The sequence below is a fragment of the Sparus aurata genome, chromosome 3, assembly GCF_900880675.1.
Source record: "Sparus aurata chromosome 3, fSpaAur1.1, whole genome shotgun sequence".
Lineage (NCBI taxonomy): Eukaryota > Metazoa > Chordata > Actinopteri > Spariformes > Sparidae > Sparus > Sparus aurata.
In genome coordinates this window covers 20,177,222-20,202,198 of record NC_044189.1, presented here as the reverse complement: position 1 = coordinate 20,202,198, position 24,977 = coordinate 20,177,222, and the positions used below count along the sequence as shown (strand labels likewise).

The window sequence follows — 24,977 nt, the reverse complement described above, 5'->3', positions numbered from 1 at the left end:
GGTTTGTTTGGTGATGGTGCTAAATCAATAATCCCGCTTTAATGAAAAGCTCAGTGAATACCCTCTGCTGTCATTATGAGGGAGGGAATAGGTTTGTCTAAACGGTGCACAGTTCCCCAGTTACAGTTTTCGATTTTCTGCTCTTACAGAGTGAGACGACAGGGATTAAAAGGTCGTCGTGTGTGTGTGTGTGTGTGGTGTGTGTGTGTGTGTGTGTGTGTGTGTGTGTGGAAAACAACCTGAATGTGTTTTCTACCCCTGATATCTCTCCAGAGATGAACCCTCGATCTTTCACTCTCTTCTCTGTCAGATAGGTGACAGCTGACCTGAGAGGGAGGAAAAGCTAATCAGCCTCCTCCAGCCTGTAGCGTCTTCATCATCTTCATCATCTTCATCGTCTTCGTTTGTTGTTTATGGCTGAAACCACTGAGAGTTCCAGTGTGGAGGACTGAGGATCTATTGAATAATGACTCAAATGCATGTTAATTGATTGCATGTATGATGAAGAATAAGAATTTTGTTTTGTTTTGTTTTTAGCCTTTTCACGTCATTAGCAGCCACATGCAGGAGGTGAGGGATATTCAGCTGGTCGCAATCTGCAACCTCACCACTAGAGGCCACTAAAGACCGCTCACTGGGCCTGAATTTAGGCTAACGCAGCTCATGTTAGCATAACCACAAAGTTAGCATTATGATATTACGGATGATAAATTAACAGCATTGCCTTGTGAGGGTGGCAGCCTGTCCTATACAGTGACTTACTGTATACGTGAGCGAAGGCATTGCTGCAGGCCTAGTACTGTGTACTGATAGCATGCTAACTCTTATGCTAGCTTTATCAACTGCATATAAGAAGCAAAGCAAGCATGTAGCATTAAACTAAACGGTGTAGTTTAGATTAACTCCAAACCTGTTTGGACTTTAACCTTTCGAAAGTTATTGTTCATGATTTATAAGAATTTGGATGATGGTTAAAACAACATTAGCATCAAACTAGCATGATCAGCTTGCAATGAACCTTTTTGCACTGGTAACACAAGCCAGAACCATGATTCAAAAGGTCGCCCCAGACATGACATGGTCAAAAAAAAATTCAATTGTGGTCACAATATAGCTAAAACGTGCGCACGAAATACTATTTAGTGGCCACAAAATACTAATTCGTGGCCACGAAGTAGGTATAATGTACCCACGAAATACAAATTAATAATATTATCATTCCTGGACAGCTCGCTAAGCAAATCCAGCGCACCTTCTCTAGAAACCGCAACAGCCTACGTGATGTCCTTAAGTTGAGCCACTTTTCTTATTCTGTTCTCGTCAATATCTTGTTATCCAGCATTCAGGCAGTTATTTTTCACTGATCATCTCCTTTGAAAGTAGCATCATGTGTGTCAGACTCTCAGCTGAGGGAATACAGACTCTATATGAGCCGCAGCGTTTAATGATGCCACTGAACGCAGCCGTGCAGTTACAGTAGCGCTCACTGTGTATCGCGTTGCCAAGGGAACCTATAGCCTATCAGTGATCAGAATCTAGTTTGTATTGATTTGCAGGTTGTTGTTGCTCTGACTGAACTACTGAAGGTGTCTGTAGTGCTCTCTGGACATTTGTCCTTCAATAAAATCACAGACGATAAAAAGTTCACTGTATTATAGGCCTACTGAAATAACTGCCTAAATGCGGGATAACAAGATATTGACTAGAACAGAATAAGAAAAGACACTCAACTAAATGACATCACGTAGGCTATTGCGGTTTCTAAGGAAGGTGCGCTGGATTTGCGTACCCAGCTGTCTAGGAATTATATTAATATCATTAATTAGTATTTCGTGCGCACATTGTCCTTATTTCGTGGCCACAAAATATTAAATTGTGGCCACGATTTAGTAATTCGTGGCCACGAAGTAGTATTTCGTGTGCACGCTATAGCTATATTGTGGCCACAATTAAAAAATGTTTTTACCATGTCATGTCTGGGGCTCCGTAGATTGTTGGCATTTAAAAGAAGCATCGACAAAACATTGTGAACATTGATATAATTTTCTGGATGCTGGACGAAAGAAGAAACAGAAGAAACAGAAGAAACTGTCCCTCGTCTGAGGCCACGAGTATCTCAGCATGTCGAGGTGAAACTCTTAAAAAAGAACGGATGTTTGAGATTCGTGTCCACAGTTGAGACAACATGAACGATTCTGAGCCTCCTGCGGTTCGTTAGCTTCAGTGAAGCTTCAGGTAGCTGCAGCTTTAATGCATACATGGAGTTTCATCTCTGTTAATTCTCAGCCTGCCGCTCGTTTCTGAACTTCTCCTTAATAATAATAAATTTAACATACAAGTCCAAATGTACTTTGGATACGTTTTATCAGTCGAGGAGAGTTTAAATTGGTATCTCACAGCTCAGGACCTCAGAGAGAAGTTGTTATCAACAGAACTTCTTCTTGGATGACACAGATAAAAATCAACTGATCTACAGACAGTTTTTACTAAATAAATACTGACTGCACTCCATGTGGGCAGAATCTCTCTGCTAATGTTTGAAACCATCGTCCACTGTCACAGTTTGCCTTGTCAATCATCCAGTGAAGTAAACAGTGCTAACAGACTCTGCCAGCTATTGTTCTCAGTTTCAGATTTATGAATAGACGTGAATTAAGTGTGTGTCAGTGCTTATCAGCGGACAGGGAGAGAATGGAGGCCATGTAGGTCAGTGATAGTGATTTGAATGGGCTTGGCTCGTAAAGTTCTGGCAGAGGGGCAGACATGCGGGAGCAAAGAGCGCCTGGTCTTTTATCTAAAGGGTAACTGGGCCACGGCCTCACAGGAGGGGTCCCATCCAACTGGGCAACCTAATGTGTCATGCGAGAACATCAGTGACAGTGGTGCTGGATCGGGAGTGTCTGAGGAACAGCTCTGCAGGAGAGGGCGACACCCAGAGACGTCATCCATCTGAGTCCTGCCACGTGAACCCCCTCAGTGCTGAACCAGCAGGGAGTGGATCCCACAGCTGGACGCCCTGATGGACCCGGCTGATGATGACAGCAGCACACGGAAACAGCAGAGACAGAAATGCATCCGTTTATGTGGAGCAATGAGCAGACTCACCCGAGTTATCATCCAGGACATGACGCCACTCGACCTCTGATCTTCTGGCTGGATGAGCTCATTGTCCTCGCTCCATTTACAAAACACTTCATGTGTTTATCTTCTGCAGCTCGGGCTGCAGAGTGCCGAGCAACTGAGGGACTCCAGTAATAAAATGTGTAAAGATAGAAGCAGCTGAATAATAACAAAGACAGAGTCTTTAAAATAAGTTTGAACATGTCAGGTCACAGTTTTTTGGCCAAGTGACTCTTTGGAAGCTCTGAGGGCTCCGAGTGTCATGAAACTGTTCCCTCGGCTGTTTCTGACCCGAGAACTGGTGAAAAAAGGTTTTTCCAGGATGATATTTCTAAATTCTGAGGGCCAGCGTGGATCCAGTCTTATATTTAAGCCGTCTTCCATCGATGAAACAGACACAAACTGGATGTTGAGGTCGAGGCCGTTGAGTTAAAAGGTTCACTTCGATTATATTACTAATGTGTAAAAGACCCAGCAGCAGTACATGGTCACTCAGGGTCCCTACGGAAGCCCAGAGGGCCCAGTGACAGAACTCTCCTCTCTTGTGATCCATTTTATACGTCTGGTCCAAAGTGTTTTCTCTTCAGTTTCCCTCTCGTGTGAAAAAGTGAAAACCAAAAAAAACAACAATTTATTTATTTTTCTCCTGTCAAAACTTTTTTTTCAAAAAGAAAATAATAAATAGATTTCACACATAATTGTTCCTACCCACTTCGTTTCACACCACGAAAACAATGTTTTTGAAACTGAAGAGAAACACTTTTGACCAGACGTATAAAATGGATCACAAGAGAAATACATTCTGTCACTGGGTCCTCTGGGCTTCCGTAGGGACCCTGAGTGACGATGTACTGCTGCTGGGTCTTTTACACATTTGCAATAAAACTCAAGTGAACCATTAAACAGAACAGCCTCGACCTCCACATCCAGTTTTGGATGACTGGATCCACACTCGACCTCTGATCACTGCTGGAGATGTTTGGTGGCTCAGTCCAAAAAAAGTTCTAGAAAACAGCGAGTCATCAAAGTTTTGAGTCCAACAGAGTCCTCTCAGCTCGTACTCAGGAAGTCTGAGGGCCGGTCACCACACAGGAGGCCACAGTAATTACTGACAGCATCGTTAGGACGGACGGCAGCACTGCTGAAAGCCAACACTCGTGAATTTGGATGAACGGCTGAAAGATTTGGATATGATTTATAGATTATGCAGTTTGTTTGTGGCACCGTTAGAGAGAACAGAGACAGTAAGAGTCCATTATTAGTGTGTTTATTATGTTAGAATCATTTTGGTTCAATCTACAGTTCCAACACTGATTACTGATTTTCCACTATAGTGCACTTGACCCTTAACATAACTGGACGATGTTTAAATATTTGTATTAGCTTCAGTAGATAAGCTACAAGATACTGAGAGGTGATCAATGACAGCACACATCCTGCAGTTATCATAGAAAAACCCCAAAATCCAGACACAAAGCCAGAAATAAATACAGACATCGTTCAAAACATTCACATTTACAGTATTCTTCTTGGAATAGATGCACACAAAATATGAAACTGTATGAAAACGTATTTCTTCATTGTTTTTTTTCCCCCTTTAACAGTAAATCAATCTGCGCTCTTCAGGTCAGGTTAAACTGATGGAGCTGAAGGAGCAGAGCTTTAAAGCTGCAGGGATGAACTCTCATAGCTGACACAGTTCAACTTCTAACTCATGAGACATCACACGATCAGCGCCTGACGCACCCAACAGGAAAAATACATTTCCCTCCTCGAGAGAATCACAACGTCTTGTAAAACCTCAGCGCAGCGCAATAAAATCACTTCCTCCTCAGATCTGACAAATGACAAACAATCAAATGCAGCTGGTGCAGATGTTCTACACTTTAACGCTAACTACAACAATTTATATTATTTTCAGATGATTATTATATTAGATTTATGTCAGTAATGGACAAAACAAACAAAACAGAGGAGCAGAACATCCAGTCAGGCACTGCAAATACCCTGAAGTCAAACAATACACAGACAACACACACACACACACACACACACACGGCTGGAATGATTCATAATGCTGCAACAAAAAACCCAAATCTCTCTGCATCTCATCAGGGGGCACATTCAATCATGAGACAAAGCTGATCCACCACAGACTGTTCTCGGATCAGTTACCACAAAACTTAACATGACAATCAAATTCAGCAGCTCGTAAATGTTCATTCTTTGTTTTCTTTTTATATTTTCAAGGTGGAAGTCGTATCAGAATCTGACCACACAGTCGCGGCTACACGTTACAGGGAGTTCCTGTATCTGAAGTCTGAAAGTTATACTCAACATCTGTCCCTCTAAAGCTGCTGAAGCTGCTGAAGCTACTGAAGCTACTGAAGCTACTGAAGCTGCTGAAGCTGCTGAAGCTGCTGAAGCTGCTGAAGCTACTGAAGCCTCTGAAGCTGCTGAAGCTACTGAAGCTGCTGAAGCTGCTGAAGCTGCTGAAGCTACTGAAGCTACTGAAGCTGCTGAAGCTGCTGAAGCTGCAGGAAAACTTCATAAGCGTCGTGTTTGTCCAGTGAAAATTTGACATGCGTTACATTTACTGTACAAGACGAGTAACTGCAGCATGCTCGCGTGAATGTTTTAGTATTTATGTCCATCAGCACGACACGAGGTGCAGTTTGTGTTTCTAACCACATGAGGAGTGTAGATTAACAGATAATTAGCATTTGGCTAACATATTAACTGATGGATACAGTTGCTCTACTTGTGTTTGTACTGTACAGCTCTGCGAACACACCACGACATGAACGCTGCACACTGGAAATGAAGACATTCTAACGCTGAGCTCCTCTGCTGGAGTGTCTCTGTGGCTGGCTGATGCGTTCAGGGTCTGCTCCGGTCATCAGTCTATCTCTTGGGTCTGTCGATGTCGTCGATGGCCGCCAGAAGTTTCTGACGAGCCTTCTTGTTTATATGGGAGCCCAGACAAACGTTCACCAAGTTGGCTAGCTGCTTCATGGAGTACTCCTGCACACAGACACAGCAAGCCAGTCGGTAAAACAAGAAATGCAGACAGAAACAAAACGGACGATAAAATAAAAGGTTCATTTCCGTGCGTCCTCGTCTCACCCTGTGATTCTTGATAAACTGCTCCATGTCATTCTCCGTCAGGTAGTACGCCTTGATGTAAGTCTCAACAAACTCTTTATCGGGGATGGGTCGAAGGTCCGTCAGCTTCTCCAGCTTCATGAGGAACTGTTGGAAGTCCAGCTGCATCAGAGCTCGACCCTCGTTGCTGCATTTCTTCACGTTAGCGTAGCTGCAGCAGAGGAACAGACGAGGTTAGTGCAAACTGAGACAGAAAACATGGTGAGTTTGTATTTCATGTAGCATGAAAATATCTTGTAATAATATTGTAAAAACATGTTGTAGCTGTCTGGAAGTTGAGCTTCAGATCAGCGTATGTTAATTATTAATCAACTTGTGAGTGAAAACAGGAGAAGTGTCAAAACTCCAGCAGACGAAGGGAAACTCCTGATCACCTCGCTTCTACAGACAAGGGATCAATGTTTTTATTGATAAAAATCAAAAGATTTATATTTCAATAAACGTACTATTTGTATGTTTGAAACCTATAATAGTGAAATTTGCGTATCACAAATATAAAATATGAACTAAAACTGAAAGAAGAAACTGTAGATATTTGTGAGTCCTTCAGTGTGTGTGTGTGTGTGTGTGTGTGCATGCGCATGTGTGTGTGTGCGCGTGTGTGTGTGTGTGCGTGTGCGTGTGTGTGTGTGTGTTCTATTAAACATGGTGTCACATCAGTCCACACAGCTGTCAGTACACGTGTGTGTGGGCCAGAGTACACATATATTTCAGTGTGTTTGTGTTTGTTATGATTGTGTTTGGCAGGGTCAGAGTGTGTGTGTGTGTGTGTGTGTGTGTGTGTGTGTGTGTGTGTGTGTGTGTGTGTGTGTGTGTGTGTGTGTGTGAGAGACGTCTCCCGTACATTAACACACCACACACACAGGTCTGCTCCTTGTAAACTGTCTCACACTTCAGCTTTTCTCTCCTCTGTTTCCATTTTCTGCCTCTCGCTCCCTCTCTCTTTCATCACCTCTGTCATCCTCCCCCTCCCTCTCTGGTCGGGCCGGCCCGGGTTCTGTTCTGTGTGTGCTGAGTGTTTGAGTTTGCCTCAGAATGCTAACAGAGCCATTTCTATGACTCTCTAAGGGAAGTCGAGCGCTGGACAGAGCAATTGAATAACAGGCTGAGCGAGTCGGAGTACAAACAAACAAATATGACCACTCCGTCTTGGCTCGGCCAGAGGGACGGGGGGAGATTTGTGTTTTTGGAGGGAGAGCAAAGAAGAAGTCTGCAACAGCGGCTTTAATTTGCACGGTGCTGCAGTCGTAAAGAGCCATTTGTGTGTTGGAGAGGTTTCAAAAGTTCTCTTACACAACGGGAAGAAAAGTGCTCAGCAAAAGTGTTGGGAGCTAAACTCTCTCCCTTCTCTCGGTGGGTGAGGGCGAGTCTCCCACCTCTGCTAAATGTCCAATGTTCTTAAAACACAAGAAACAAGCCACTTAACCAGCTTTTGTTTTTGTCCTTAATCGTTTCCTGCGTCTTAACAACCCCACCAACGCTCTGACATGGCCTCAACACAGAGACGACCGTCCGGCCGATCGTCCACATGGAAACGCTTCTTGTGTCTCGCCGATCGTCCACATGGATCCTGTAAACGCACTTTTTGGAAACCTGGTCTCGCCCTTGCGTTCCCGCATGGACGGCGAATCCACATACTTTGAGTATCGATGACGCCATCACTCCACCCCTCGACCTCTAGCCTTTGACCTCTTAACCCCCTGCCGCCTCATAACAACAACAACAACGGCGGACTACATGCTCGTGTTCTTGCTGCAGAAGATATTGAGCCTATCAGGGTAACTAGGGTAAAATATTCTGCTCCTCTGCCACTACGCTGAGTGAAAAAGCATCATCGACGTCTTCTTGTTGTGTTCGGCTTCTTCTTCTACTGTCTGTTCGTATACAGTGTGTAAGCTTTATGCACATGCTCCGTCTCTTCTTCTTTGTATTAGGTCAATTTAAAGCGCCACCTATAGGCCTGGAATATGAACTACAATGGATCCATTTGGACGCAAATCTTTTTGAAACAATGCCGAGGAAGACGGAGGGAACAAGATGGTTTTGGTACGCGTGGACGTGGCCTGAGCGTCGCTGTGCATCCTGTCCATCTGATTGGAGGTTTTTTTAAAATCACACCTTCCTTCTAAAAACCCATTTCACACATTCACTCAACATACTGAGTGAGGAGACGGCAGGGAGGCACTCTGTGGTTCTGTCACTTATCACGACCCATATCTCCCGCTTACAAGGGAGAAAGTGGAAAAATGCATTACAGTTGATGTGTCAAGAGCGTTTCATGGTTCGAACGAGGAGTGTGTCATGTGATTCCCTGATGGGGGTTCGGTTAAGCTGGAGAGATGCAACACCGACCGACTGCCAGCATGAGGAGAGATGGAGCTGGCAGGATTTTAGAGTGGTTTTCTCCAGGGATTACTCCAGAACCTGGCAACACAGTCTTCAGATCTCTCATGTACTGCAGGTTCATCATGCTCAGGAAAGAATCTTTCTTTTGTGAATTTATGATGTGCAGATGTCCACACTGAGGGATGAAAAGATTCCACCTGGCCGTGATCAGTGTGTTCTGAGAGGATGCGATGGATGAGATGGCGGCGGGGGCGCTCAGATCCCAGTGATGTCATAACTCACGCATGCTGGTTGGTACGTGTACGTGACACAAGCTCAGGGACGGCGTTCACAACTCTGGGAGACGTTTGTAGCCACAATAGCACCGTACCAGCGGCCGGCACCGCGTTTAGCTCGCTGTTGTTACTGCTGGAAATAATTCATGACTGTAAACTGATTCATTCCAGCAGTCTTTGTGTTCTGTGCACATTTCCTTTCTCCTTGCAGCACAATATCATGCAGCATCATCATGAGTCGTGTCAAACTGCTTCCTGAGTAGCTGCTAAAAGATATCCTAAATAAATATTTAATACACAAAGCTTCCTGCTGACGGAGCCTTTTACTACACTGGAACTATCAATAATTTATACTTCTATTCGATGGTTTTGGGTCTATATTCAAGAAAAAAAAGTAATGTAATCAGGTAGGAGCTGCCGTCACCCTCGATTCAAATATCTCAACACAGCACGGATGCATTAAAACATGTTGACAACATTTGACCTTTAGACCTTCAGACCTCTTACTGCCTGAATATCTGCTAAACATGAATATGAACATGTATTTGTAGATCTGAAGAGATGGATGCTGATTGCATGGGACAGCCTGGTGTGACAATATCAACCGAGGGCAAACTGGACGAGCCAGTCTGACACTAAGAGCTTTTAGCCGGAGCAAGAAGAAATAAACTAAACAAGACTGACACACAGCGTGCAGTCCGCCTCGCTCAGGTCAAACTACAGGAACTGAAATCCAACATGTTCCGACTCCTCCTGCTTCCAAGTCTCACTAAAATCTCATATCTAAAATCTTTTCATCAAATCTTACAGCGCAGACGTGCTCGACTGCGGAAATACATAGTTACTATTCAATATCACATCAAGGCCCTATCATCCGGCTGCACACATGTCGTGACGCTGAGGGGGTTTTATATGACTCCTTACCCCTCTACGAGAGTCCTGTTGGCCAGGCGGATGCAGTGCTCCCACAGGACGTTGGACACGGGCAGAGGGATGCGCACGTGTCTGGAAACGTCTCCCAGCCGCTTGTTAAATTGCTCAAACTCCTGGGAAGGTGGAGGACAAAGCACACGAGAACCCGTTCATGAGTTAACAGGAGGATGATAAAAAAAAAAGTGGCAGAAATAAATGATGCTCAAGAGATGGATTGCTTTAAAATGAAAAACTGTGAAGTTGCTGTGGAACTTGTTTTATTAAGACAAATCTGTAATATCTGAAGGTAAACACATTTATCAGCTGCAGGCAAAACTAGGAAACGAGTCACGCTGGGACCAGTTCTCAAGTCCTCATGAAACACAAATCTTTCCTCTGACGTGCTCTCAGCTGTGTGGCTGGATGATGCCCAACATCCCCACAACTACATGGAGAAGCTGAGTGAGGAGATAAAATACCTTCTACTGTGAACTGCACAGCCTGATCATGGACAGTCTGTCAGGTTTCTGACTGGTCCATACAGGACACACTCTACTGGTGATGTAAGTAAATCTGAAACTCCACTTTAACTAAAAGCTAAATGATTTTACAGTCTGGAGTGATGGACACAGCATCCTGATGGACTCAACAGACAGAGGAAGGAAATATGAATCCCCCAAACCACAAATCATCAGTTACAACAAATCAATTGAACGCTGCTGAATACTTTACTGGGAACATCCAGGACGGATTCATTCATTCACTTCTTCAGCTCTCACAGTCGTTCACACGGCCGCCGCTTCCTTATGACGCCTTCTGTCATGATTAATACACTCACTGTCCACCATTACATTAACTGACCACTATTTTAATAACTGATACGACTGAACAATATTATAAGAAAACAAAATGAGCTGATTCTGGCTTCTCAAATGTCGTAGTAGGAGGAGAGGAGGAGGACAAGGAGAAGAAGTAAGAAGAAGAAGGAGAAGAAGAAGAAGAAGAAAAAGAAGAAGGAGAAGAAAAAGAAAAGAAGAAGAAGATGAAGGAGAAGTAGAAGAAGAAGAAAAGAAGAAGAAGAAGAAGAAGAAGAAGAAGAAGAGGAAGAAGAAGAAGAAGAAGAAAAGAAAAGAAGAAGAAGATGAAGGAGAAGTAGAAGAAGAAGAAAAGAAGAAGAAGAAGAAGAAGAAGAAGAAGAAGAAGAAATCCATATTTCATGTCATGTTTTGATGCAACTTGCAGCCATAAAATGTCAACAAGGTTGTGAGTTGTGCAGAACATGTGACATGTCCTCACTGCACTCTGTTCAATTATGGATAATTTTATACCATTATGATATTATGTTGCTGTGTATAGTGAAATACATAAGGACTGTACAGAAACATGACGGATGGATCTCAGGAGGTGTGCTGGCTGCCATTAATTCTGCAGCCAAGAATGAAATGACGTTCATTCACAAACACGTCCCACGATTGTTTCTGACGGCAGCATTTTGTCAATGAAGTCATTCTGAGGCTGCTGCATTTCCTCTCCACTTTATATGCAAATCAATGCCATTGTTGAATGCCAGTGATCAACCTGAATTCATGAATAAAATATTCTCCTGACTGCAGCGCAACAATACGTAGCACAGCCTTTTCAATCAATGCACATAACACGATCCATATGCGTTATGAGCGTCTGGCAGCGGACGCCATTAGGGCCTGATGGGGGAAAGTACATGCTAGTTGTGATGCATCACGTCCGTCCATCGGCGGGAACCCTCTGACACGGCTCGCCATTTAAACCAGCAGGTGAGACGGACGCTTACAACTTTTAGAAGCTCAGAAGGTGAGTTTGGTTTCACTCTAACTGTGACCGGATGTGTACATATGTATTCATGTAATCCAGCAACATCTGTGATTTAAAGTGTGATGTAATTAACAGCTTACTAAGACATGCTGATGCATACATGAGGATTTGTTTTACTTTGCTGCCCGTCTGTTCAGGATTTCACGGAGCAGCGAGCACGTCAGACGTCTCTGCCTCCGTCCACTGCTGAGTGTTCAGTTCCAGCACATGCAGCATGTACGAGTGAATAAGTGGCCAGCGTGCATAAAGACGCACATTTAGTGGAGAACCTCCACTTCCAAAAATAAGTCTGCAACCAGCGAGCTCACATCTTCAACAAAGCTGAAACTTCAGGCGAGATCTGCATTCAACTCTTAACAGCTCAACTACTAAATTATTCAGCTCATCCCGAATAATTGATATTGAATCATGAATTTAAACTCAAGACAGGCAACAAAGAACTTTAAGTGGGCTAAAGGGGAATGTTTTATGAAGATGGCACGGTTGTTAAAACAATGCACAACAAAAAAAAAATGTGTGCTAGATTAAATTAAATCTATTTCAGCAGCTTTCTCTGTTTACTACTTTTTAATATTGTGGATGTTACAGGACACAAAGAGGCTGCAGGTGACGGGAGAGTTAGTATGTGATTGGGACAGTTCTGAACTTATATTCAACTGAGAAGAGTTTTAGTGCCATAAGTGATGCAACAGTCTAAATGAGGAGATGTTTTCATATTATCTCTACGAAACGTGAGAAAGAAATGTCCCAGTGAAGCTTCCATCTTCATCTTACCTTCAGCAAGACGTCCACATAAACGTTGTGCTGTGACATTATCTCCCTAATGTCCCACTTGACTCCAGCCATCAGGAGCAACATCTGTTCATAGTCGATGGCCTTGGCTGCAACAATCCAGTATATTGGTTTTCGTAGTTCACTGGCTGTGGACACCGTCTGAGAGAAGAAAGGCAGAAGAAGTGTTTGTATGTTCTGCAACGTTACATAAGCAGAAAACAGAAGTCTGGTCTCCTCTGATAAATGAACATGCTGTGCAGGTGACATGACGTAACTGCTTTCACAATATTTCCTGGAGTGAAATTAAAGGACGTGACATTCATTTGATGTTTTGTGAAAACAGAGTCGTCTGTGTAGCTAACATTTCAAATGTCAAGCTGACCGACACAAAAAAAAAGACAGAAAAGAAAACACTGGGAGAGAGCCGGCGTAGTTCTGTAGTTTAGTTTCTGAACAGGACTGAAAACTGGGTGCAGATATATTGTTATTCTGTCTTAGAGAGATCTTAACAGAAAAGTAAACTGCAGAGTGATGAACACCGAGTCACCGAGTCACCGAGTCACCAAGTCCAGACTGAACACAACGGGAGTGTTTTTTCAGAGCGCATCAGATGAAAGATACTGCTATCATCTCTCTGGATGTTTTATTTAATGCACAATGACTTTATGAGTGTTAGAATTGTAGGATTAAGTCTGAAACTTGATATTCAATTAAACATTGGTGATTAAACTCAACTGGGCAACAACAGTAGAAGTTCTACACAGTTTATTAACGGAGATTCGTAGAAACATTCTGACTGTGTGACACAGCGACCCTCGTCAGGTGTTTGGTACAACCCTTCCTCCAGCTGACAGTGATGACATGATTATCAGATCCTGTAATTACATAAACTTCAGAGAGAAGGTGTGATCATACCTGGGAATAAAACTGTTGCAGGAAAGGCTTCTTGGCTGCCGGCATCATGGTGTCCAGGTGGGACTGGAGGGATTCAAACTGCTCAGCCAGAAACACACTGAAACAAACAGCAGAAACAGCTTTTTAATAGAGAACGGAGCGAGCATGTTTCTGGTGCTGCACATGACAGTTAAACATCAGCTGTAGGTAATCACCACAGAAACACGGCGTGGTCACTCTGTCTTTGAGTTTGTGTGTGAGGTCTTTGAATTGGAGCAACTAACGATTAGAGATCGTCTTCATCACAGAACACCTCACATCTTTATGCCACACAGAACGTTTGATCCACTCAGCTTCTTTTATTACAGCTCAGAGATTACAGCAACATACTTGACAGGACAGAGAAACCACAACTGGAGACTTTGATTCCTTTAGATGTTTCCTATGTTAATGTGATTATGTGAACGGAGACGCGTCAGTACAGAAATCACCCTCTGGGCATTTTCTGTTGCACCTGTCACTTCTCAGTCGCTGCAGTCTAATTTCTCCCTCTTGTCCATTACAGTTTAATGCATTAAATAATGAATATAAACCCACTGCAGTGCTGTGACAACAGAAATGATCCTCTGGACACGGTGCACTTTGTCCAAACTAGAACGAGATCTTCAATTATCACCACTCAAGGCAAATTATCATTCATGTCCAATGAGTCAGGGAGCAGTTTTCAAAATAAATAGATTTCAATCATCTTTGAAGAACACAGAGGCCGAGTCCAAACAGCAGAAACATAAATACAAAACAAAAAAAAGGAAAAAAAATCAATGCTGACCAAAGTAAAAGCCCGCCTCCTCTGTGCATCCAGCTCTGACTAAATACTGACCTCCTGACAGCGGCTGATCGATGGCTCTCAAGTGTCGCACTAAATAACTAAATAAAGCGAGCGAGTCGGACTGAAGTTCAGGGTTGTGTCCGGAGTTTAACAAGCATGACTGCTGCAGCGCAGCACGGCTCACATACTGATTCTTCACTGGTCCAGGTCCAAAACAACACACACGATGAGATCTAACAGGACCAAACCTGGCGCTCCACATTCTGCACAGCCCCTTGAAACCAGATTACATTCGAGGTCAACAATAATCAGGTCAGTCGGGGTGAAAACGACCTGTCGCTCTGAGCATCGGACCTCCTGGTCCTGGATCAGCACCAACAACCTGGGAGTCCTGATGGTATCATCACATTTAACATGTAGAAAGAAACTGTGTGAACTGCATGTTTGTTCAGAAGTGATTGACCTTTTCTACAGATCAACGTAAATTCCACTTGTAAATTGACATCATGGCAGGAGAACAACGTTCAGCAGAATCAGATGTGATCAGCTTTGCTTTTTCCTCCACCAACTTGGTGCATGAGATCAGAGCATCTTTGTTCCTCCGCATGTGATTCTACATTTTCACATCAACCCAGTATTTTTACTTGTGAACTGAAATTGTAACCTGTAAAAATATAAAGACACATGTTTACATATCTAAATGAAAACATACAGTTTCATGTGTTCATGAGCAACATCGTATAATAACTATCATTAATAAATGTTAACTTATAGTTGGTTAAACTCTAGACTCTAAACTCTAGTTAATAGTTCACAATGTTCTGTAGATAATTAATAGAGCAACTTTTTACTGTAAAGTTACAACTAATGTTTATAATAAATGCAGATGTATGTAAACATTATTGGGACAGTTATGACTGATGTTTATAATCCTTTACAAATGCTTTAAAGATGGTTTATAAAGCTTTTTCTGGTCAACTTAGAAAAAATCTGAAAATCATGAGCCGTAGGTAAAGTGTGTGCAATTTCCAATCCCAGCACGGCTGATTTATCCAACACCAGTAATTAAGTTAATGAAGTTCAGGATCTGGTCACACTGCTGATCCACAAACAGGCATCTGTACTGATGCTGCACGGCAGAGAAACTCCAGCAGAAATCTGTATATTAAAAGCAGGACTGAATATTAATAAGAGCCGTCTGGTTAAAAGGAAAGCGAGAGCTCTGCACTAAACACAGCCGGCAGCCGCACGTACGAGCGCCCAGTGGACATTTGTTCTTTTCGCGGAGCAGAGAAAATCACATTAAGGTTTGCTGGAACAGCTTGTGTTTACCTCGGCAACATGCTGCAGTACGAGGGACACGAGCACATCCTGCAGTTCACACTTATCTGATCACACTTCTATAAATAAGAGAGCTGAACATCAGCGAGGGGAAAACAACAGCGAGGGGAACCTTAAACAGACCCCATCCATCCTTCTGATAGGATGATGTTAAACTGATATGTGCTGTAGAAGTCAGAAGTTCTCAGCATCCACACTGAGGTGAGCTGCCTCTTCTAACAACACCTTTCCAACAGGAACTCTTCTCATGCTGTTCTGCTCAGAATAAAGTCCGTCTCCTTCCACCCCGCTGAATCTTTCCTTTCAAACTGTACCCAAGAAATATCTTCACCTCCGCACTTTGGCTCTTTCTCTTTCTTTATTCTTCGGAGCTCGTCCTCGCGCATGATACATGAAAACTTTGTGTGAGAGAGAAAGTGAGCCGACTCAGCATCTTTGCAGCGGTGTCATCTGGGCCTTTACAGACCTTAATCATAAAGCTGATGTTCACTGCAGACTTTACAGGGAGCAAGAGATGTCAGCACTGACAGCCGTCTGGCTTCATTGTGTAATTATGGATGTTTGTCACAGACAAAGATAAAGTGGAAGAATAACCACACAGACGGGCCAAGAAATTCTATTTAGGGCTGAAAGTCTACTTTCTATTTCAACAATCCTTTTTCTAATCTTTCTTAATTCAAGCTTTATTGATGTGAACATTAAAAACAGAAATGAAGCCACACAAACACACGCTGCACGTAGCACAAATCTTTGATGGCCAGACTGCGTTTCGATGCCTGATGAGATTATGAGCACCTTGAGGCGACGCAGCGAGCCAGAACCACATCCTTAACTTGATCAGATTAAACGCTTTGATGAACATAACTGCCGAGTTACATCCCGCCGCCCGGACGCACGAGTGACGACATGAAACAAGCCGAGCTGTCATAATCTTTCCCCCACATCACACTGATAAACACCAACACCACTGCAGAAGTTCTGTGATCGCATGCTTTATGATTGTGTGATTATCTGTTTTCATTTAGTTTTTCCCTGGAGTGCAGAGAGACTCACAGAGACTCAGTGGCCACCACCCTCTGTGCCAGCCCGTACAGAGTCCCACTGTTGGTGAGGACCACCATCTGGCTGAGATGTGGGCTGGGCACCTTCTCCTTCCTGTCCTCCGCCGGGCCGTGGACGCCTGCGTTCTCCCCCGCCGCCTCCTGGAAGACAAAGAGGAGGACGGGAGTGTTATCATCAGCCTCACACACTCAGTGCACTCTTACCTTTTCAGTTTTCAGAGACAGTGACTTCACTTTTGATACCTGAGTGTGTGGGTGTCTCAGACTGTATCCAGGTTTAGTTATTATTATCATTACAAGCAATAGAGACGTGTTGAATAACCAGAGATCAGAGGTAGCAACTCTATGTATCATAAATATTACGTATAAAACTAATCATGAAACTGTGCTGCTGCTGTGAAGACCTCTGTCCTTCTGCTTCTCTAACAGTCAACCTCGCGTAACAAACATTTCACTCGCAAAATGGAGACAAATGTAGATGTATGCTGGAAGGTAAGCATAATCTAAAATCCAATCAACCTCCAGGAACTCGGGTTACATCTAAAGCACACACACTCTTAGATTCTGCTGACCCGACACTCCTCAGCACCAAACATTTATCTTCCTTTTCATATTTTCCTCTACACCTCTGCATCCAGCGGCCCTTTTATCCCTTCATTTGAAAAACAATTGAAACAGAAAAGACAGATTTCTACCTAAACCCCAGCGCATCAATCACACTAATCTGTATCATATACCTAGAGAGCCATTAAGATTCCAAACAGGAGGCAGATCATATTAGTTTCTGTAAGGCGTGTCTGCATGACATGATGTATCACACTGGCATGTAGAGCTCTGTGGCTGTAAAGCCTCCTGAAACAGCCTCAGGCAGATCAATAGCAATCACACAGGTAATGAACGAATAGGAGCTGCTAATGCCGTACCACATCATCCACTTACACACGGCGCTCCTGTGCACTCTGTGGCTAATATCGTCTACCAGCGCCATTATTCCACACGCCCAGCGGAGTGCTTTTAGTACCGGGACGGCACCAAGTACAGAGGAGCTCTTTCACAGTGAGAAAGTATGTAAATCAAAGCAAACGGTTACATCACTTGTAATTAATCTGAAGAACCGACAAGAACATTCATACAACATGAAACCTGCTGTGATAAAGGCTTTTATGTCTTCAGTTTATCTTCACAGAGAATGAGAGAGAAGGCTAAAAAGTGCCTGCTGCAGTGAGAAGATGACTTCTGACGCTCCTCTCACACCAATCTGTCCCCCAAAATAAGATATAAACACAGCATACAGAACAAAAATGCACAGTTTGCAGCCCAGCTGATAATTTATGGGTCGGACCTGCTCGACTGATGGCGCCTCCTCCTGTGTGAAAACTGCAACCTTTCCAAATCCGCCAACTTATCTCCCTGCATTCAATCAAACCTTCACTGTAGCAGAAACCATTAACAGTCTGAAATCAAATTGTATCACTTCCAGAAGACTAACGCTTGAATTATATTACGTTCAGTGAACAGCAGAGGGAATCTAACGGCTTCTCTGTGCTGGCTGCAATTCATCTCTCCCGGAGTGTAAATATGAACCCTGCTACTATTTAAATAATAATCATGAATACAATACACTATTGGATGAAGTGAAGCTCCTGAGTGCAGAAGATACAATCAAATATCATGAGCTTTAATTAATAAGCGTTTTTTTGTTGGTCCACTGCAGACACGAGGCTGCAGAGCCTCATCGCCACTGAAACATCTAAAAACAGCCGAAACTCCTGCAGGAAACTCAGGGAGAACAACTGGAGCTCCAAATCAAAAGAAAAAGAAAAAGCACTTTGTTGCTTTAATAAACATATTTATGTGATGATTAAAATGATAAACAAGGACAGCCCTCAACTTTTCAAACGCTTCCCCGCACATAAACATGACAAACATGCAGCAGTTGTGGACTCGATCCAGAGAAGCCATTAGTGCCCACGTGGTGACAAATCAGGAAAGATCTGGATCATGATTCAAATAAAAAACAGCTGGTAGAAATTCACTGACACACACAGACATGATGAGCACAGTGCAAGCAGGAAATGATCCTGTTTTTCTTTTTGTGTTATTCTAAAATAGTTTAGTTGAACATGTGAGACACTTTGGACAAACATTAAAGCTGCACGCGCAAATAAATCATTCTTCTACATTTCTGCTGGTGGACGATCAAACTGAAGCACGCTGAGAAATGCCTCTTCATTTGCGAGCCGGGCTACGAGTGCATCCCGAGGACGAGTTCTAATGTTCCATTTATATGTACACGGTCGCTCTGAGTGTTCTGTGTTTGAACACAGCTGACAGGTTATGAGAAAGTCATCTTCACCGAGCAGCGGCCGCGCTGCCGAGCACACGTCAGCTCTGTCGCTTCTCTTTCTAACATCACACCGCGTGCTTTCATTCTGCTGTATCACAGACTTATCGTGTCTGCTTTATGAAAGTCGTGCTTATAGCTGCAGATTCTGCTTTGACTTATTCAGAACAATTAAACTTTGGTTGTGTCAGTCTGACATTACAGCAGAGTTGGTCTGGTCTATTTTTAATGGCTCCACATGAGGCGTAACCTTTCAGTGACTGCGGCCCTGCAGCATAAACACCACGCAGAAAAACAAGAAAAACAGGGAAAGAAGGCTTCTGAGAGACTGTCAGGTTTCTTTTCCAACTGTGTACAACTCTGCAGGGATTCTTCAGGTAGAAGCAACGGAAAAAAACATCCATGACATTTAGGAGTTTACGTCATCTGGTTTCCAGCTCGGCGGTGCTGAGCTGAGCAGAACAATCTCAGACGTGCGACAAGCTTCAGCAGTTTGTGACGAGCTGGACAGGATTCATCAGCGTCTGTGGTGACGTGCACACTTCACATGTTCAGGACGGCAACTGATGAATATCTTCATTGTCAATTCATCCTTCAGTCTATTCAGTCCATCGCTTGGTTGTTTAGTCTGAACGTGTCAGAAACCAAGATGACGTCATACACTGTGTCAGCCCAAACACACACAGTTTATAGCAACAGCAGAAAAATATTCACAGTTATGAAGCTGAATATGAACATTTGTCTTCTACTCAAAATTATTTCAAGTATGAAAGCAGTGGGCCATTAATCTAAAATGACTAATCGATGAGCGGACTAATTGTTGCAGCTGTAATGTGATGCAGCCTTCAGCCATCACCTCGTGTTTATTGGTTTATTAGATGCTTGATCTACTTACACACTCAGAATGGAGGACACCATTTTGATGGAATCACATTAGCATAATTTCCCGTTGTTGTTGTTGCCCTTTGGTTCCCTGAATATTTAAATGATGTTTGGATGCAAATCACATCTGATACAGCCGGCGTCCAACATGTTAATGTATCGGGTACAAACAGAATCTGAGTGTTTGTCTGTTCTAATCTGCAAATAAACCTACAAAAGGCTCAAATTAGAAATGAATTCATTCCTACAAATGAGAGACTGAACTTCTCAGCTCAGTGACACAAGCAGTGATGTGAAACCTTCAACCTCTGATTCATCAGAAAACAGAATAAACGTCCTCACCTATAAAGACGACGACAGCTCCTCCATCATCAGTACAGTATCAACCTACTGTAATCAGCTGCACTGTAACATGCTGCTTATTTGACATCCTCAGAGATACGTCTGCAGAAACAGTTATGATTTCACTTTTTATGACGACACTCGATCAAAATGACGAACGACTCCGGGGAGATAAAAGAAAACTGCCTCCACGCGGCTGCTGCGGCGCCAAGTACGTGCAGAAGAAGAAGAAGACAGCCGTACTGGACAAATTAAGCATCAGTGATAGATTCTTCATAGTCATAAGAGAACCTGAAAAACGTTCCATATAGAATGATTCACGGCGAAGAGATCAGACATCTTTTGATTTACATCCTGCAGCTGCTAAAGATATTTAGAAGAGGCTCAAACCTGAGCAGCAGTTTCTCTGCTGTCCCACTGTGAGAAAGAGTGATACAGCTTTTCCATAGTGGAGTTCAGTAGATCTGTCATAACGACTGATGATTATTGTTCCGTGGTGACCACAACGTTTGTGACGATACGACAACTGCTGAATAATATCTGGCCTGCTGGGAGCGAGCAACATTTAAAAGTGCCTCTATGTTTGTATATGCAGTATTCATCTGCTATTATACTGTGTAATGTAGAAGCACATGCAAATATTCTAGTAAATTAAAGATTATAATTCACAGGAGCTTTGCAAATGGGAATATTGGAGCTAAAACTTTGTTTCCAGTCACTCTAAAAAGAGTTTCACCTTCTTCAAGGAGAGTTTTCTGCTCGTCTCTTAAATCTTTGGTTCAAGTAACACGACCTGTGAAGACGTCTTGAGGTCTTTTTACATTTCACAAACAAAAAATAGAAGAAAATAAAAGACAATTAATTCATAACAGAAATAACGCTTGTTGCAGTCCAAGAAAAATATCTGCCAACTGCTTTAATGTCACTAAATCAGTGACATACCTGCAGTCGTGCTCGTTAGCTTCAGACTGACACGCTGACATCAGCTGTGACATTAAGTCCCTCACAGAGTTCATGCATTGTTAATGCTTTCCTGGTCACGACATGGAAAAAGAAAATAGAGCAAAAGAAATGGAATATTTGGCAATCGCAAACTAAATATGAATCCTGTATCATCAGCTGCGAGACTCTGCAAACACCAAAACATTCCAGCGTGGTCGAACAGGATCAGAGCCGACACACTCCTCACTCAGCACAGATTCACAACACAGTCGGTCCTTTCTCTACCACTGACATCAATCTGGCAGGTTATGGGTCGGAAAATATTCTTGTTCCTATTTCTCACCGTGAAGAGATTCACCTCAGAGTGCTTTCTGTAAAAGATCATCAACTTCTGACAGTTGAACACACAGAGAAGCTGAGACGGGAGAACAGCGAGAGGAAACCACTGGAAGGAAAGTAACAAGACTCCATTTTGGCTCTATAACTTCATTAAGCGTGTCATCTACTATCAGGGGAATTAATCGCTCACTAACTCACGTCTCACAAACAGCGTGACTGCATGTTGCTGTATGAAAATCACATGATGAACAGAAGTTAAAGGTCATGACAATGAACTCAAATTAAACTTATAACTTGGTATGACAAAACTACCAAAAACCTACCAAAATAACTGACTTCAGAATATGATACAGTGAGCTTACACAACTAAAATTAAATACAAAGATTGTGGAAACTGTTTGAGTCTTTGGTCTCCGTCAGTTTGGTTGAGCAGACCCGAGGATGTGTGTGGTTCTGGGACGCGTCCAGGACTGTGAGGCCGATGCTTCAGTTTGTTTTATTGTTTGTAACTCTACACTTCTACGAAACAAATTACAACTGAACTAAAACTGAACCATATAAATACAAGAATAACAATTTAACTGAAACGAGCCATCGCACTCCTTAAACGGAATAAAACATAAAAAACCTAATTATAAACTAATGAAAAATACATAAATCTACGATAGATCTGGCCCCAAGAATTAAACATGCCATTACTTTTATTTTGAAATGTGATCAGCCTACTCAGACACAGTAGCACCAGCTGATGAGGCTGTTTCCATTCTGTGGTTTCTTAGGCGCAATTTAAATTCATTTAGTTATGGAATAACCAAAAATGTGAACTAAATGTTTTGGTTTTGGAAAAGGCTGATTATCCTAAAGTTCGACAGGACTGTTAGCAAGAGAGGCAGAAGTTGAACTCGAGCCCTGCAGGTAATAAACACGGCTGGCATCCTGTGAGGAGGATTCACTGCAGGGAACACAAATGTTGAACACCGGCAGCGAGGAACAGAAAGAGTCCACCGATGAAAGATCCCAAATCAAGTTACTGCCTGATAGAAGCCAGCAGGCCGCCTGAAACTGTGAAACATCAGTGGTTCTTAAAAAATGGCCCTAAAATTACAACAGTGTGGCTGATCATCCACATTCTCTCTCTAACTGCTTTATAAGAGAATAATTCAAGCGGCTTTATTCAAACGAGCTCTATTAAATGGTACAGGAGCAGATTGATGTTTAATTAGTGAATGCGAGGTATTTTCATCAAACACTTTGGGAGTAATCTACACAATTATGTAAATGATTTAATCAGGATGGAGGTAGGAGGAGGTCGTCAGTGATAACACCATAATTAAGATTTCTGTTGCATCGTTAGTTGAAGCAAATCTGCCCTCATTTAGATTATTTGTTTGAGACCAAAGTAATGAAATATGAATGTGTTACGTGTTTTAATCCAACACCAACACGAGGATGTATTCAATATATCTAAAGACTTAAAGATGAACTTTGCTGACATTACTGTAACATTTTAATATCTCAGGCAGTGCAGCTGTCCACACCGCCTCAAACTGTGAACATGATCATCTATTGAAAAACAAACATTAGAAACAACCGTTCTGAGCAGTGTGTGTATAGATCATGTTGTTATTTAGTAACATGAAGATATTTGGGGCGTTTTCTACACACAATGCTCAAAATGAATCTAGTGACTGGAAAGCAGCATTAGTTAGAGTCTATGAGGGACGATAAGAGAGAATATTTTTACAGGATATGAATGTGCAGATATCTTCAAAGATGATCATTAATAATCTCCTTGCAGAAAGACATGGAAATCATTTTTAGCCAGTAAAACTGCTCATGGCCCTTTAGCCTGTCTGAATGTTATTTTTATTTAATTCTTTGTTTTTCATTTTAAAATATGATTTGAACAAACGATCTGTGTTGTGCTGGAAGCTGGTGGTTAGCTCGTGTTAGCAGACTCATTCTGTCTAACATTAGCTACTGATGCTGTCTGTTAGCAAAGTGGAGAGAGGCACTGGGATGTGCTACGCTAAGCTAAGCTAAGCTAAGCTAAGCTAAGCTAACCACATCCTGACTCCAGCTCCATCTTAATGCAGAGAACATGAGCTTGTTAACCGCCTGTTGCTTTCCAGCCTGGATGCGATGCTAACCATTAGCCCTTTAACAGCGTGGTCAAGTAGCAGCTAACAAGCCTCGCATGCTAACGACTTCAAGGAAGTCCATATCAAAACACTCCACCTGCCAGTCTCCTCCATCTTATTGTACTTTGAATGCCTGATGTGAAAAATGATCTTCAAAAATAAACTTCACTCAGGAGGTTTAAACAAAACTTCTGCCCATTGTGTTAGAAAAAGGAACATCTGTGTGGGCGTCGAACAGCCTCAGTATAATCTGAACTGAGCTAACAAAAAGCACGACCGGAGGTGGAGAACAATCCTTTCCTTTGTGAGCTTGCCGTGTTTTAATTATGTGTCTACTGCCGGCACTCACACTGAAGTGGCCCCTGAGTTAATGAACCGTTCTGAGACCTTTGTACTAATGATGAGTCAAATCGAGACTGAAACGTCGCGGTGACGGACAGTTTTAGCGTTTTGTTATTCTTTGGAGAAACCTCTTCTTACACTTAAAGTAATTCAGACTTTGACACAAAGGTGTGTATACACATCTGTAAGGGCACTTTAATGACTGCAGTTACACTTCAGTGAAGAAGAAGACACCTACTCACAGATCAGTCTCTAACACTGTGTCTATACTGACATATGAACAATGATGCCCTGAATCTCCTGCGCTGACATTCAGCTTTGAGAAGATTCTGGCACTCATTGAACACATTAAGTGTGACTCTCACTTTTGTTCCTGACCTCTCTTTCTCTTGCTGTGAGTGACAGCAGAAGTTAAACCATCAATAAAGTAAGGCAGTTAGGATTTACACCAAGTTTAAAATGTAGGAGAAAAAGGAAATATGCTTCTCTGAGGCAACTATATTACAAGAAAGGAAACAAATGGATGGAAAACCGATGAATCACATCAACAGGTCACGTCATTTCTTGCTTTATTACCTTTTTGGACTTCGGCTTAAGCTCATATTATCTAAGCATAATACAGTGATACATACTTAAGGCCCTTGACCAAAGTTTGGCCTGTGTTGTTATTAATATTGGCAATATATTGGCCTCGGTCCTCAGACTTCAACAGATCTGAGAAGTTTATTTGTGCTTCTGGTTCTGCTTTTCATTTCTGACCCAAAACATCTTTCTTTCTGTCAGCTGAGGTCAAACTATTCTCCTCCAGTCTTTGCACTCTTGTCATCACTTTTGGAACTTGTAGTCCAGATACATCAGACTTCATCAGTGATCAATAATTCATTTGAATGGTACAAAAGAGAAGAGGGAGTGAGAATGTGGGAGTAGCGGCGCCGTTCAGCCAGAGCTACATACATTCATATATAACCCTAACCCTACATAAAAAGATATTCTCAGTGTTTATCTGGAATAAAACGCAGCTTTAAGGAAACCTGAATGGGAATGTCAGCGCTTCAGGAGACATTTCCTCACAACTGC

The 24,977-nt window shown here is 42.6% G+C and overlaps 1 protein-coding gene across 2 annotated transcripts in view; it reads right to left on the bottom strand.

Moving 5' to 3' along the window:
- Positions 1-5,806: 5,806 nt before the first annotated feature.
- vps50 (VPS50 subunit of EARP/GARPII complex) overlaps positions 5,807-24,977 on the bottom strand; it is a 99,238-nt gene continuing 80,067 nt past the window's right edge. For both annotated transcript variants that reach the window (XM_030411202.1, XM_030411203.1), the window contains 6 exons: positions 16,561-16,709; positions 13,359-13,455; positions 12,444-12,602; positions 9,831-9,952; positions 6,247-6,436; positions 5,807-6,144 (listed from right to left, as the gene is read on the bottom strand). In XM_030411202.1, the coding sequence (XP_030267062.1) occupies positions 6,025-6,144; positions 6,247-6,436; positions 9,831-9,952; positions 12,444-12,602; positions 13,359-13,455; positions 16,561-16,709 (837 nt within the window). In that variant the 3' untranslated portion in view covers positions 5,807-6,024. The remainder of the gene's footprint in view (positions 6,145-6,246; positions 6,437-9,830; positions 9,953-12,443; positions 12,603-13,358; positions 13,456-16,560; positions 16,710-24,977) is intronic.